This window comes from Mauremys mutica, chromosome 12 (assembly GCF_020497125.1).
Source record: "Mauremys mutica isolate MM-2020 ecotype Southern chromosome 12, ASM2049712v1, whole genome shotgun sequence".
Taxonomy (NCBI): Eukaryota; Metazoa; Chordata; order Testudines; family Geoemydidae; genus Mauremys; species Mauremys mutica.
In genome coordinates this window covers 55,654,732-55,670,228 of record NC_059083.1, presented here as the reverse complement: position 1 = coordinate 55,670,228, position 15,497 = coordinate 55,654,732, and the positions used below count along the sequence as shown (strand labels likewise).

Here is a 15,497-nt window from a genome sequence, read left to right as displayed (position 1 = left end):
AGTGTCACCTGACAGTGAGAACTGGTGTTCACATGGAACTTTTGTAGCTGGCATTGCAAGGTATTTATGTGCCAGATATGCTAAACATTTTTATGCCTCTTCGTGCTTTGGCCACCATTCCAGAAAACATGCTTCCAAAAAAAATGTGTTAATTAAATTTGTGACTGAACTCCTTTGGAGAGAATTGTATGTCTTCTGTTCTGTTTTACCTGCATTCTGCCATATATTTCATGTTATAGCTGTCTTGGATGATGACCCAGTACATGTTGTTCATTTTAAGAACACTTCCACTGCAGGTTTGACAGAAGACAAAGAAGTTACCAGTGTAAAATTTCTAAAGATACAGCACCTGACCCAAGGTTTAAGAATCGGAAGTGCCTTCCAAAATCTGAGAGGGATGAGGTGTGGAGCATGCTTTCAGAAGTCTAAAAAGAACAACACTCTGATGCGGAAACTACAGAACCTGAACCACCAAAAAAGAAAATCAACCTTCTGCTGGTGGCATCTGACTCAGATGATGAAAATGAACATGCATCGGTCTGTACTGCTTTGGATCATTATCGAGCAGAACCCGTCATCACCATGGACACGTCCTCTGGAATGGTGGTTAAAGCATGAAAGGACATATGAATTTTTTTTGTGCATCTGGCACATACATTTCTTGTGACGCTAGATACAACAGTGCCATGCAAATGCCTGTTCTGACTTTCAGGTGACATTGTAAACGAGAAGGGGGCACCATTATCTCACGCAAATGTGAATATACTTGTTTGTCTGAGCGATTGGCTGAACAAGAAGTAGGACTGAGTGGACTTGTAGACACTAACGTTTTACATTGTTTTGTTTTGAATGCAGTTATTTTTGTACATAATTCTACATCTGTAAATTCAACTTTATGATAAAGAGATTGCACTACAGTACTTGTAATGGGGGAATTGAAAAATACTGTTTCTTTTGGTTTTTACAGTGCAAATATTTGTAATAAAAAATAAAGTGAGCGCTGTACACTTTCTATTCTGTGTTGTAATTGAAATAGATATATTTGAAAATGTAGGAAACATCCAAAAATCTTTAACTAAATAGTATTCTATTATTATTCAACAGCGTGATTAATCGTGCCATTAATTGGTATAAATTTTTTTAATCGTGGGATTAATCGTGATTACATTTTTTAATCTCTTGACAGCCCTGGTCTTTTTATACTGGTGCAAACCCCTGGCATGCAAACATTTAAAACTTACCTTTATTTGAACCTAGTGTGATGTCTAGGGTTCACTTTGCCCCTTTAAACTGAGGTAAAAGGTGCTGACTAGGAGCAAAGTCAAGGTTAGCTATAATGTATTCGATAACACCCAGATAGCCTCAAGTGCTTTGCCTATTGTAGACATACCCTTACAGCAGGGGTGGGCAAACTACAGCCCATGAGCTGTTTTAAGCTGGACCACAAGCTGCGCCACGTGGCTCAGCCCCACTGTGGCTGGGGCACTGGGTCAGGGGTCGCACCACGCGGCTCGGCTGCGCTCTGGCTGGAGCGCTGTGTCGGGGGCCGCACCATGGGGCTCCCGGAAGCCGCACCATGGCCCCACTACGGCTCCTATGCGCTTCTATGGGAGCTACAGGGGCAGTGCCTGCAGATGGGGCAGCGTGCAGAGTCACCTGGCTGTACCTCTGCATAGGAGTTGGAGAAGGAACATGCCACTGCTTCCAGGAGCCACTTGAGGTAAGTGCTGCTCAGAGCCTGCACCCCCTGAGCCTCTCCCCACACTAGGGTGACCAGACAGCAAGTGTGAAAAATTGGGATGGGGTTGGGGGTAATAGGAGCCTATATAAGAAAAAGACCCCAAAATCAGGACTGTCCCTATAAAATCGGGACATCTGGTCACCCTACCCCGCACCTCAACACCCTGCCCCAGCCGTGATCCCCCTCCCACTCTCCAAACCCCTCAATCCCAGCCCGAAACACCTCCCTGCACCCCAAACTTCTCATCCACAGCCCCACCCCAGAGCCTACACCCCCAGCCAGAACCTGTACCCCTTCCCTCACCCCTGCCCCAGTCCTGATCCCCCTCCCGCCCTCGGAACCCCTCGTCCCCAGCCCAGAGCACCCTTCTACACCCCAAACTCCTCATCCCCAGCCCCACCTCAGAACCCGCACCCCAACCCCAATTTTGTGAGCATTCATGGCCCGCCATACAATTTCTATTCCCCGATGTGGTCCTCAGGCCAAAATGTTTGCCCACCCCTGCTTTACAGGGTGAGATCATGTTTGTGTTTATTATCCCTTTGGTCTGATTCCTCCATTGGCTTCCAGTTTCAACTCAAAGCATTGATCTTATTCCCCAAACATCAGTGGGTCCAAATTCAGCTACAGCGGTGATATCAGGGTTGATTTTCAAAACCACATATGGGGATTAGGTGCCTAATTCACATTGACTTTCAATAGGACTTAGGCACCTAACAGCTATTTTGTACCTTTGAAATCCTCCCCCGAATCCCCATCAATAACCACCAGACATGACTGGTTTCCTCTGGGACAATGTAATTAACAAAATGCCAGATGAAATGTGTAAGAGCTGGAGATTATAAACAAAATACATTAAGCAACTCATACCTGAAAACTCATCATTTAGAGATATTGGGTAAACTTTTTAAAAGTGCCTAAATGATTTCATAGCCTAAGGCTAAAAATTTTGCAAGTAGCTAAGGACCAGATTATCAAAGGTATTTAGATGCTTAAAAATGCTATGAGGTGCCTAGTGAGATTTTTGAAAGCAACTACGTAGGTTAGGTAATGTCCTCTGTAGTCAAGGTGAGTTAGGCACCTAAGTGATATTGAAAATCCGTCTAGGGGCCTATCTGCATCTTTAGACACTCAAATATCTTGAAAAAGCAGGTCCTTTACATTTTAAATGGGTTTAAACTCCAAAATGATTTTCCTGCTTCTGAAAAATTCACCCTGAATCCTATTTTCAAAAGTCACTTTCAAAGAAACTTAGGCTCCTAAGCACCAAAAGTGACCTTTGAGAATGGGAATTGGACTCCTATGTCACAAAGATACTTCTGAACATGTTATACATTCTGGCCAGCTGAGAGGCTCAGAAAATCTTCCCTCTAGTATCAACAGGCATGTTCTCCTGAAATCTCAACCGTATGTTCTTAGTAGGCTGAAATGAAAAGAGGGTTCTAAGAACTGTCCTCAGACTCTCTCCATGTCCCTGACCTGTCCTTTCCCTGTTTGTGTCTCTTCATTACAGGGAAAGATAGAAGCTGAGAGGCAGAAGATTGTGTCTGAATTTGAGCAAGTGCGACTCTTTCTGGAGGCACAAGAGCGACTTCTGCTGGCCTGGCTGGAAGAGCTTGACAAGGAGACTGTGAAGATGCAGGATGAAAATGTCACCAAACTGTCTGAGGAGATTTCTCGTCTGAGTGACTTGATCAGTGAGATAGAAAAGAAGTGTCAGCAGCCAACAAGTGAATTCCTGCAGGTGAGATAGTTAGAGACCCCCAGATCACTGCAAAGGGAAAGGAGAGATTTGGACTGATTAACTTTGGAGTTTATTAAATTCTTGGAGAGCTCCCACTCCACAATGGAGACCGTCAGCGTGTCCTTTAGTAAAATTAGGGAAAACAAGTTTTGACATTTCTAATATGTCCAGTGTGAAAAACAGAGTTTTGCTGTTTTAAAAGCAAATGTCTCAGGCCTTTTTGATACATCATGTGGAAACAATAAAGAGCACCGTTTATAGGAAGTGGGAGATTAGGAAAGTAAAGCTCTTTTTAGGGCCTATTAAACAATGGGAATTAATCTGACTTCCTGAATTGATGACCAGAATAGTGTACATGGAGCTTTTAGCATGAGAAAGGCAATCACTCTGTAAAAAGCAGTCACGTGTGCAAGTCAAGGATTCATGTGTCTGATTAGTCTGTTTGAGCAAGTGCCATGAGCAGAGGCAAAATAGAATTTAGAAGAAGAAAACCCACAATTATGGATGCATGCTTAGGAGCCACATTCCATGTAAGTATGTGAATGGACTTTTAAAATTGCTAACTACAGATAACTGCATCTGAAGCTCAACTAGGGACAAGAGGGATCCCCAACTTGCGGCACGTGGGACTGAGCTCTATTTTCTCTCTCTCTTTCTTCTAGGATATCAAAAGCACCTGGAGCAGGTACGTAGCTCATTCCCACTCCCCCTCACAATGCTGGAAGGGGATTGGATGCCAGGGGTCAGATTTGGAAGGGTATTTAGACACCTGAGATGTAGACAGGTGTTTAGTGGGATTTTCCAAAGCAGCTAAGCAAGTTAAGCACCTCCCATTGCAATCAGAGGCAGATGGGAGCCTAGCTTGGTTAGGTGCTTTTGAAAATCCGTGTAGGCACCTTTAGGTGACTTGCCCGAGGTCACACAGGGAGTCTGTGGGAGAGCCAGGAGAGGAACTTAGGTTTCCAGCGTCCTACAGCAACCCCTTAACCACTGGGGCATCCTTTCCCATGGCATTAGGCCCTTCTGTCTGGGGGGTCAGCTTGTGAACCCCTTACTCCCTTTAGATCCTCAAATGGGAGCTAGCAACTAAATACTCCTGTGAGGAGGCCAGTTGACTCACCAGTGGGATTACAGATTCACAACTAGTCCACTAGACAGCAGCCCTGTTTCCCTGAAAACAGATTTAGGGATCCCCGGAATAGCTCACCTATTGCCCCCTCCTGGGTTTACCAAGGGTTCCCTTAAAACAACCCACCTACTAATGAAACTGTTTTCCTTAGGTATGGGTCTCCAGGGTGCATAAGGAAATACCTGGAGGACACTGATACAGTCTTTCAATAAATGAATGATCGACACAAGAAAGTGTTCCTTCCAAACAAGACACCTTTTTATTGGTGCAAACAACAATCCCTAATACAATAATAATCTAAAACACAAATCTCATACAGCAAGTAAAAAAGCACCCCAAACCACAGTAAGTCAGTTGAGATGATTCATAGTGGCTGTGCCCTGTTACGATGGCCAGTCTGCCACAGGTCACTGACAGCAGTTCTTATACTTTAAACTTTACATAGGCAGTGGTGTTGGAACAATTTTTATAGTGAGGATGTTGAGAGCCATTGAACCAAACTATATACAGAGTTTACAATGGGAAACAAAGGGTAGGTATAAATGGTCAGTTTTCAGAATGGAGAGATGTAAATAGTGGTGTCCCCAGGGGTCTGTACTGGGACCAGTCCTATTCAACATATTCATAAATGATCTGGAAAAGGAGGTAAACAGTGAGGTGGCAAAATTTGCAGATGATACAAAATTACTAAAGATAATTAAGACCCAGGCAGACTGCGAAGAGCTACAGAAGGATCTCTCAAAACTGGGTGACCGGGCAACAAAATGGCTGATGAACTTTAATGTTGATAAATGCAAAGTAATGCATATTGGAAAGCATAATCCCAACTATACATATAAAATGATGGGGTCTAAATTAACTGTTATCACTCAAGAAAGAGATCTTGGAGTCATTGTGGATAGTTCTCTGAAAACATCCACTCAATGTGCAGTGACAATCAAAAAAGCGAACAGAATGCTGGGAATAATTAAGAAAGGGATAGCAAATAGGACAGAAAATATCATGTTACTTCTATATAAATCCATGGTACACCCACATCTTGAATACTGTTCAGAAAAGGGCAACAAAAATGATTAGGGGTATGGAATGGCTTCCATAAGAGGAGAGATTAATAAAACTGGGACTTTTCAGCTTGGAAAAGAGATGGCTAAGGGGAGATATGATTGAGGTCTATAAAATCATGTCTGGTGTAGATAAAGTAGATAAGGAAGTGTTGTTTACTACTCATAACACAAGAACTAGGGATCACCAAATGAAATGAATAGGCAGCAGGTTTAAAACAAAAAAAAGGAAGTATTTCTTCACATAACACACAGTCAACCTGTGGAACTCCTTGCCAGAGGATGTTGTGAAGGCCAAGACCATAACAGGGTTCAAAAAAGAACTAGATAAATTCATGGAGGATAGGTCCATTAATGGCTATTAGCCAGGATAGGCAGGAATGGTGTCCCTAGCCTCCGTTTGTCAGAAGCTGGGAATGAGCGACGGGGGATGGATCAATTGATTACCTGTTCTGTTCATTCCCTCTGGGGCACCTGGCATTGGCCACTGTTGGAAGACAGGATACTGGGGTAGATGGACCTTTGGTCTGTCCTAGTAGGGCCATTCTTATGTTCTAACCACTTCAAGCCAGAGGGTGCTGCAGCATCCTCAGCACTCCTAGTTCCAGCACCTATGTACATAGGTACATTCCTTTCACAATCAATACACCCTTACACATCTTTTTTAACCCCTCCTCTCACACACATACATATAATTATAGTGTAGTATTAGTGTAATTGGCATGCTGCTGCTGATTCTTCAGGTGTGCTGCTAGAGAGGACACTCTGCTACTGCTGCTGCTTTCTTCTTCAGGCATCCTTCTCTGCTCCTCTTTGCTCTCGTCCACTCTTCACTTAACTCTTCTCTCTACTCCCATCTGCTGCCCACTGACACGCTGCCTTTTATACTGTCCTGTCAGAACTTTTTGGATGCTATTGCTAATATCTTTCTGTCAGATCTTTACTGGATATGCTCATTACCAACATTTCAAACATTCCACACGTGCTCACTGCTAGTTCTATTTTTAGCCTGCAGTCATTGTTTCCCCTACTTTGGTTTTCCCACCAATTCTATTTTGTTTACCACAGCTGACCTTTCCTCTACTTTTGAAGCACCATGTGAGCTGCAACTTCCAATGGTGGAGTGACTCTTGCTTATTCAAAATGGAGGTCAGGAATACAAAATGGAGTCTTGGGGAATTTCTCTAGTATCCACCCCTGTTCATTCTCAGAAAAGAAAGAAAACAAAGAATGTTTTTTCCCCCGTCTAGGTGTGAGAAGACGTTTCAGAAACCAGTGGCTGTGCCAAAGGACCTGGGAAAGAGACTCAGCGTCTCTTCCCAACGAAATGTTTGTTTACAGGAGTCTCTGAAGAAATTCAAAGGTAATTAAGTTATCTGGGTTCATGCTATAGTTATGATACATGAGGATGTGCTTCTGTGACTGTGGAAGGAGATGGACTCTGGCCTATTAGTTCACAACTTGGTAGAGCTAGATGTCTTTTTGGGTGGGATGGGGAGGGCTGAGGGATTATGCAAAATCTCCAGGCCTTCACTTGGATTGTCTCGGACCCAACACTAGGTGTCAAAATTTGCCACTCAGCATTTCAGGCACACAAAATCACCAGATGTTTTAGAAACTGTTGAATTTAACCTCTCTGTCTGGGATTTTCAAAGGGGCCTAAGGGAGTTAGGCACCCATCTCTCACTGACTTTCAATGGGAATTGGTCACAAATGGCCTCAGCCCTTTTGAAAATCCCCGAGCCTGTACCAAAAGTTTCCCCATCTTTAAAAAGGGGGAAATAATGGCCAACCTACCTTGTTGTGATAGTGAATGCCCCCAGTGGTTTGAAATCCTTGGAGAAAGGGAGATGGAGAGGTGCAAGATATTATATTTGGGATGATGATTTCACTTTAGTTTGGCCTCACTGGTCTCCATTCCAATCTACCTTTCATTCTGCATTCTTTTCCTTCTGTCTGTCTCTCCATATTACAGCACTGATACATGCAGTGTTGCTGTAGCTGTGTCAGTGCCAAGATATTAGAGATAAGGTGGGTAAGGTAATATCTTTTATGGGATCAACTCCGGTTGGTGAGAGAGACAAGCTTTCAAGCTACACAGAGCTGAACAAGAGCTCTGAGTAAGCTCAAAAGCTTCTCTCTCTCAGGCAGTTACATTAACAGTAGGAATGTTACCAAAGTCAAGACAACATGAAACCACCTTTTTCCAATCCTTCCTTCCTCTAGAGACCCTGCTCTCTGAGACCAAAGGCAGGAAAAGGGTGAGGGCTAGATTCACAAAAGGACTTAGGGGTCTAACTGACATTTTAGGCACCTAAATCCCAGCATCAGGCCCCACTGGGATTCACAAAGCCCCCACTAAGCTGCAACCAAACCTTGTAGGAGCCTAAAATCACTCATCACCTCTATTTTTGTAGTAAAAGTCCACTAGGCGCTTGTGTTTCTGCCTCTGTGCACGCTCACGGCAGTCCCAGTCTAGCTGTCAGGACACCTAAGCCCCAGAGAGATACATGAACTGGGAAAAGGAAGGTGTTCCTCCTCCTAACTCACCTACAGGGCCTAATCTGACGCATGCTCTGAGCACGCTTACTGGATCAGGCCCTGTAGGGGAACTTACCCAAAATAACAGGCCATAGGGAAGGAGGAGCTCTCTTATAACCTATAGCTCTGTGATTAGGGTACTCACCTGGGATGTGGGAGACCCCCAGTGCAAATCCCCTGGCTGCCAGAGGGGGAGCAGGGATTCCAACAGGGGTCTAATATGGGTTCCCTCAGTCTCCCCTATTGAAGCTGATCCACAGCATATAAATAATTGAGCAGGGGGGCTGGCTTCTGGACCTCCCAGGGGGGTGCTCTAGCCACCCGGCTACAGAGATAGTCTCATGATTCTCTCAGTCTCTGGCCCAATGGATCTTTATTGATTATCCCCAGTGGAACCTCTCCCACAGGTGACAATGAGGGCACCCTGAATCAGAATATCCTACAGCCCAGAGAGTAGGGCACTCCCAGAGAGACGGGAGATCCCATTTCAAATCCCTGCTCCCTGTCCGGCACAGAGTTGACTTGAACCAGGTAAGTGCTCTAACGATGGGGCTAAAAGTTATGAGGCAGGAGGGTTTCCTTCCCCCTCCTGCCCCCCGGGCTTCTTGCAAAAAATGGCACAGGTGCTGAACACCCAGAGAGGGTTCACAGCTGAGAATCCCAAGCAGAGGGAGGCACCTACACTGCTACCCAGTCATTGCAGAACTGCCTGAGAGGGACACGGCTTAGCACACCCCCACACCTTGGCATTTCCCTCTGGCAGGCATAAGCAGGGAGTCGCCTAGCGTGCTGGATTTTGTGCATCCCATTCCAAGGCACATCTCTCTCCCCATTTATGGTATAAGGAGCCTGGCACCTGAGTCAGGCTTTGTGAATCACACTGATTTTCTAGGTGCCTACACATTAGGTGTTGTGATGCTGAGCGTAACCTCGTCTAAGTTTCTTTGTGAATCCAGCCCTAAGTTTCCTACCAGAAAAGAGGATATCGCCTCTCTTATGATCTTTTCTTTCTCTAGAGTCCCTGCCCTATCAACTGAGCTTTCTGATATCAAAGGCAGAGAAAGAGGGTAAGTTTTCATGAGGATATTTTCCTACAACAATTATTATTTATTAAAATCTCAGTATTAATTTTTAGAAGAAGTCTCTGAATTCAAACAAGAGAGTTTTTCACCAATATACAGTCCTGGATTCAAAGGCTAGAAGGGATCATTAGGTCATCTAGTCCGACCTCCTGCAGAACTCAGGCAGGAGTTTCACATTGGGTTTGGCAATTCCAGTTATTTATACTGAAATATAAAATAAGCGAGAGCAAATTCTCTCCCCTTTATGTTGCTCTAGTGTTGCAAAGGGCAGTATTGCCAACCCTAAGCATTCAGAAATCGAAGTCAAGCCCTTGAAAATCATGAGATATTCTAATAAATAGCATATTGCAGGTTATTTTTGTTGGCTTTCTGATTTTGAGCCTTGTATTGATCTCAAGGGCCAAAATAGTTTCATTGTCCAGTATTAAAACAGTGATATTTACAGGGGAGGGGGTCCTGCATAGGAATTGGTTTTACTCAGTTCTTTGGCAAACACCCAAAAGAATTCTAAAGTTGAAAGTTTACTGCTCAAACACAAGAGATTAAACAAGCATAAAAGAGATTAAACAAGCATTTATATTGAAACTGGAATTGAGGGATTATGCAAAACAAACAATCACTGAAACCAATCAAAACCTCTAAAGTCTCTTTCCTTTTCAAGGCAAAATATCAGTCTCTGATTTGCAGAATAACCTTTCTTTCTGACATACCTCTGTGATATCTGTAATTAGGTGTCTGCATTGATGGGCTGAGGACTGGATGTCATGATAACTTTCCAGGACTCTCAGGTGAAAACAAGGCTCCTTAAATAAAAGCAAGACTTAATGGCCTCCCTCTGGGGAAGAAAGTCCTTTGGTCTGATCTGGTCCTTCCGTCTTGGGGTTGAGTGAAATGAGATGAGCTGGGATGCTAGGTGGGATGAGAGATGATATTTTTTTTCCAAAGTCTCTTTTAAAGAATTCCAGAAAGGGGGAAAGCGGCTGGCATACTTCATCTATCTTCACTTTGTCCAATAAGGCCTAATACCCACCACACAAATTTTGGTCCATTAATTTCTGGTTCCACGTCTTTTGTTTTTACCAGGCATGATTTCAACAGTCTTTGAACTATATCAGCAGGGTCTTTTTGTTTGGACTAATCCAGTCTCCCTGTCTGGTTTTCTTGCATTTGTTCATAATATCCTTTCCTGAAAATAACTTGACCTACTTTCTATGGTTAATTCTGAAGCAGGCAAAAATTATTATGCACGTTCATAAGATGTCACATGCTATTTACAATAGAATGTAGAGTAAATGTTTAGGTTCAATAATCACAACAGCCTTTAGGGTTCACTCAGGTCACATTTTGCTGCTTCTCTCGGCAATTATACTGACTAGAAAATTGCTCTTTTTTTATGTTTTAAATGAAAGACAAGCTTCACTGCCCAAAAGCATCATTGACACAGACTTCAACTGGGTCATCAGTGCCTCGTACTCTTCCAGAACATGAAATGAACCCAGACTTCAACCTCTGAAACCTGGGAAATAAAGAGTCAAGGAAGCGTCTCCCACTAGCTCCTGTGCTCTAGTTCCCTTTCCCCTCTAGTGCGGGTTTCCCAACCTTTCGATTTGAGGCCAACCTGTGCAGCTGAAATAGGCACTGCAGCCCATCGCCCCTGGCCCCTGCTGTCTCCCTGGGCTCCACACCCATCCCTCATTGCCCCCAGGCTGCCTGCCCCAGTGCCTGAAGCCCCTGCCACAGCCTTGCCCCCAGGCCCACTGGGGGCCTCTGGAGCACAGGCAGCACCACTGCCAGCAGCAGCAGCAGCAGCAGCACGGAAGTAAGGGTTACAATACATGCCAACCTTATTTCTGTGCTGCTGCTGGCAGCAATGCTGCCTTCAGAGCTGGGTGCCCAGCCAGCAGCTGTTGCTGTCCAGCCAACCGGGCTGGGCTGCAGAGAGAGGAATTTCTGAACCCATGGGCTCCCCCGGCCATACACCCCCTGACCACCGTGCCCACGGGAAGTGGGGTTCTAGGAGCTGGGCTGCTGGCTCCACAGGGGCAACCCCTCCCCACCAGACTGGCAGCTATGGGCAGCATTGCCTGACCCTGACCCAGCTGGCCATGGGCTCCAGCCCCGGGCTCGCCTGCACTCATCCCCCCTCTGAGAGCCACAGATTGCAGGGTGTGGCAACTTGGAGCAGGAATGGCCACGAACCCTCCAGCTGCCCTGGGAGCCACCACTTCTCAAGGCCAGCTCCTTCTCATCACCCACCTCCCAGTGGCTCCACTTTGCCCTCTGCCACCCACCGGGGGTGCTGAGCTCCTCCAGCCCGGGGGGGGCCTATTGCCAGCTGCCTCTCCACAAATGTATGCAGTGTCCTCCCGAAACATCGACCCTGGTGGACCCCTGGGACTGTGTCATGGCCCACCTTTGGGTTGTGGCCCACAGTTTAGGAACCCCTGCTCTAGAGAGCCACGGCCTGGCAGGGGAAGGTTTTTTTACTGAGTAGGTGGATAAAGGTCCCTGACTGCAACCTCCTCTTCCCATCCACTGACCAGAACTCTGACTACTGCCTTCCTCCATAGAGATCCCATATCTGCTTCCCTCTGCAACAAATCCTTCAAGGAAAACCCTCAAATCAACATTGTAAAATAATACCCCAGGCACATATAGAACCCCAAACATGCAGTGACCATCTGCTTTCTGTTCTGGGGAAGGAGGAAATGCTCTGAGGCCTGGAGCCGCTTTTTGATGTGTTTGAGAATCTCCAGGAGTCTTACTAGCCCCTCTGGAATCAACAGGAGGCAGGCCTGACCCCCACACCTGGTCCTCACCAGACTAGCTACCACATTGTTAAGTGTGACTAGTGCAGACACAATTTAGTACCTTTCAAAGGCATTAGCAGGTGGGTCAACTGTAGAATGACGTGTTTTCAATGAGGACCTATTTTCCTAGTCTGGACATGCCCAGAGTTCAAGGAGCATTGTCTCTCTCTGTGGGGTAGGACGTGCTTCCTGTGGTACTGGGAACTGTACATTTAAGGGAAGCTGGAGCACAGAGCGAGGTAGTGCCTGAGGTCATACAGCAAGTCCGTGGCAGAGCCAGGAATAGAACCCAGGAGTCCTGGCTTCTAACCAAGCTGCTGTAACTTCTAGACCATGTTCCCTCCCCAAAATGACTGTAGTGCACAAGCTTTGGATGACCTTTACACATCCCCTGGTGGGGACATTTAGTGCCACCAGGGAGTCTAATTGCCATTGCGCCAGAGAGCCAGGTGTCTCTCCAGCAGTGCTGCTCACTCCTTTCTCCTGGTCTGAGTGGATGGAGTAGTTCTCACCTCACGTGCCTTCCTCTTGGCCTGGAGACTTTCCACCCAGAGATGTGGGGGGAATAGGGTAGTGTGGAAATGTGTGAAAAGCTGAAGTTGTACTTCCTCTGCCTAGTGTTTGCCACCGCCCCTGCTCTGTTCTGCTGCTGGGTGTGGAGCACCCCCAGGGGAAGCAGGGAGAAGGCAGAGATCCCCTTTGTCACAGAACCACAGGATTGGTGCTATGGCCCCAGCTTTTGAACAGTCTCTGGGAGGAACCCCGTAAGTGTGCCAGCCCCCTTAAGGGTCCCACTATTCCTCCATGGTAAGCCACGTGGCTTCACTGCCTTGAGGCTGGACCTCTGGGCCCCTTGCACTCCTGCTTCACAGAGTGAGCTCTGTTCACTGAGATACACCCGGAGGGAGACTTGTACAATCCTAAGGAGCAATGCACCGCTGCAGTGATACTCAGTCAGCATTGTCAAACAGGTTTATTAGATAACTGGACCACAGCACAGGAAACCTTTGGTTAGTGTAGACTAGAGAAATGAAGCTTATAGACGTGACAGGTTCAGTCAGAGAGATCTCCTTGGGACTGTCGCCAGATGTGCTGAAATTACCTCTAAGCCCATTTTCCCTGCCAGCTTGGGACTCCAGAACCCTGTCTTGTTGAGCCAGACACCTTAGCCTGCTGCAACACAGACCCAGGGTCTGGTCCACGCCCCCAAAGCTGCAGACTTAACTGAAAACAGCTCAGCAGGTTACTTATCTCCAGCACCCAAACACCCAGTTCCCAATGGGATCCAAACCCCAAATAAATCCGTTTTACTCTGTATAAAGCTTATACAGGGTAAACTAATAAATTGTCTGCCCTGTATAACACTGATAGAGAGATATGCACAGCTGTTTGCTCCCCCCAAGTATTAATCACTTACTCTGGGTTCACTAATAAACAAAAGTGATTTTATTAAGTATAAAAAGTAGGATTTTAGTGGTTTCAAGTAATAACAGACAGAACAAAGTAAGTTACCAAGCAAAATAAAGCAAAAAACACGCAGGTCTAAGCCTAATACATTAAGAAACTGATTACAGGTAATATCTCACCCTCAGAGATGTTCCAATAAGCTTCTTTCACAGACTAGACACCTTCCTAGTCTGTGCCCAATCCTTTCCCCGGTACAGTCCTTGTTAGTTCCAGCAGACATCTTAGGTGGAAAGCAGGGGTTCTCTCATGATTGGGAGCCCCCTTTGTTCTGTTTCACCCCCTTTTTATAGCTTTGGCACAAGGCGGGAATCTTTTGTCTCTCTGGGTCCCCACTCCTCCTCCTAAATGGAAAAGTACCAGATTTAAGATGGATTCCAGTATCATGTAACATGGTCACATATCCTGTGAGACCTCATTCTTCATTACCCAGAGGCTGGCCCACACGTACACAGGAAGGCTTGCAGGTAAATAAACCCATTCACAACCAATTGTCCTTGTCAATGGGAGTCATCAAGATTCTAAGCCACTATTAATGGCCCACACTTTGCATAATTACAATAGGACCTCAGAGTTATACTTCATATTTCTAGCTTCAGATACAAGAATGATACATACATACATACAAATAGGAGGAATATATTCAGTAGGTTATAACCTTTGTTATGATAGCTTACAAGAGACCTTTTTGCATAAAGCATGTTCCAGTTACATCATATTCACACTCATAAGCATATTTCCATAAAATATATGGAGTGCAACATCACAACAACCTCATCCATTCTGGATAGCCAGAGCCCAGCCAAGCTCTGGTGAACCCCATTGTTCAAGCTGTGTCTCCCTGTCCATTGATTTCCTTTCTTAGATTCCCAAGTGTGCCACCAACTGCTTCCTGCAGCCAACACTTAACTTCCACCTCACACCCTCACCCCAGTCCTTTGTTCCTGAGCTGGGGACATGCGGCTCAGCCTTCCTGCTGAGAGGTGGGGAAGTCATTCGCTCTCTGGGTTGTTGGTTGCTAGGTGTCCATGTCTGGGCAATTGGATTTGCCATTGTCTTCTCAGGAGCTTCATTGATATGGGACCTCAGGCCCCTGAGAGCGAGGTGACACTCACACCTGTGTCTTAGCCTCTCCCCAGAGCAAACAGTCCCTTTTCAGCCACTAAGTAACTTTGCAGCAAATAGAGGAAACTGAGGCACATATGGGCATCATAAAAATATTACAAAAATTCCCACTTTGTCACACCCTCCCAACAGTACCTCCTCGATGCCTGGAGGTAACGACAGTGAATTTCCTGCTCAACCTCAGCCAACAGGCAGCGCCCCAGGACTATCAGAGACTGCCCCAGGCAGCACAAGGCTACTGGGGAGCATGAGAAATGGTCCTAGCCTCCCCCAGAGCTGAGCTCAGCCTATAAAGGCCTGTCTTCACTGCAGCATGAACCCTGGGGTCAGCACCCAGGTTAGCCTGGGCTGGCTGTGAGGAGCCACACTGCTGACCCTGACCTGAGTTACCATGTCTTCACTGGTGCTGCTCTCCCCCATGTGAGTCACTAGGAATTCTGGGAGCACATCCCATGGCTGATTGTGCCACAGTAAGCTGAGCTATTGTGCAATTCTTTCCCAGTGAGTCGTGGGGCCCAGTGTCTATCTTTCACAGGGGAATTGTGGGAAGGCAATGGAGGACTATTTCCCCTATGTCTGATTGGCAGGGACCTTGGGGGTCTTTCCCCTTCTTCTGCAGCATGTGGGTGCAGGTCTTGCCAGAATTATCTGGGGGCATCTCACTTAATCATTTCCTTGCACTGTAGGGGCCTCAGGCACTGGTGCACCTCGGTGCCTTCTATTCTCTGCCTGTGGCACATCACAGTCCAGTCTGCTGTGGACTGTGGTGCTTTGGGCTAGTGTTGGTTGTTGGGTTAGGT

The 15,497-nt window shown here is 46.1% G+C and overlaps 1 protein-coding gene across 1 annotated transcript in view; it reads left to right on the top strand.

Moving 5' to 3' along the window:
• LOC123345417 (zinc finger protein RFP-like) overlaps positions 1 to 15,497 on the top strand; it is a 35,259-nt gene that overhangs the window by 17,012 nt on the left and 2,750 nt on the right. Inside the window, exons 3-6 of the mRNA XM_044982277.1 lie at positions 3,255 to 3,485; positions 4,148 to 4,170; positions 6,926 to 7,038; positions 9,233 to 9,283. Of these exons, the coding sequence (XP_044838212.1) occupies positions 3,255 to 3,485; positions 4,148 to 4,170; positions 6,926 to 7,038; positions 9,233 to 9,283 (418 nt within the window). The remainder of the gene's footprint in view (positions 1 to 3,254; positions 3,486 to 4,147; positions 4,171 to 6,925; positions 7,039 to 9,232; positions 9,284 to 15,497) is intronic.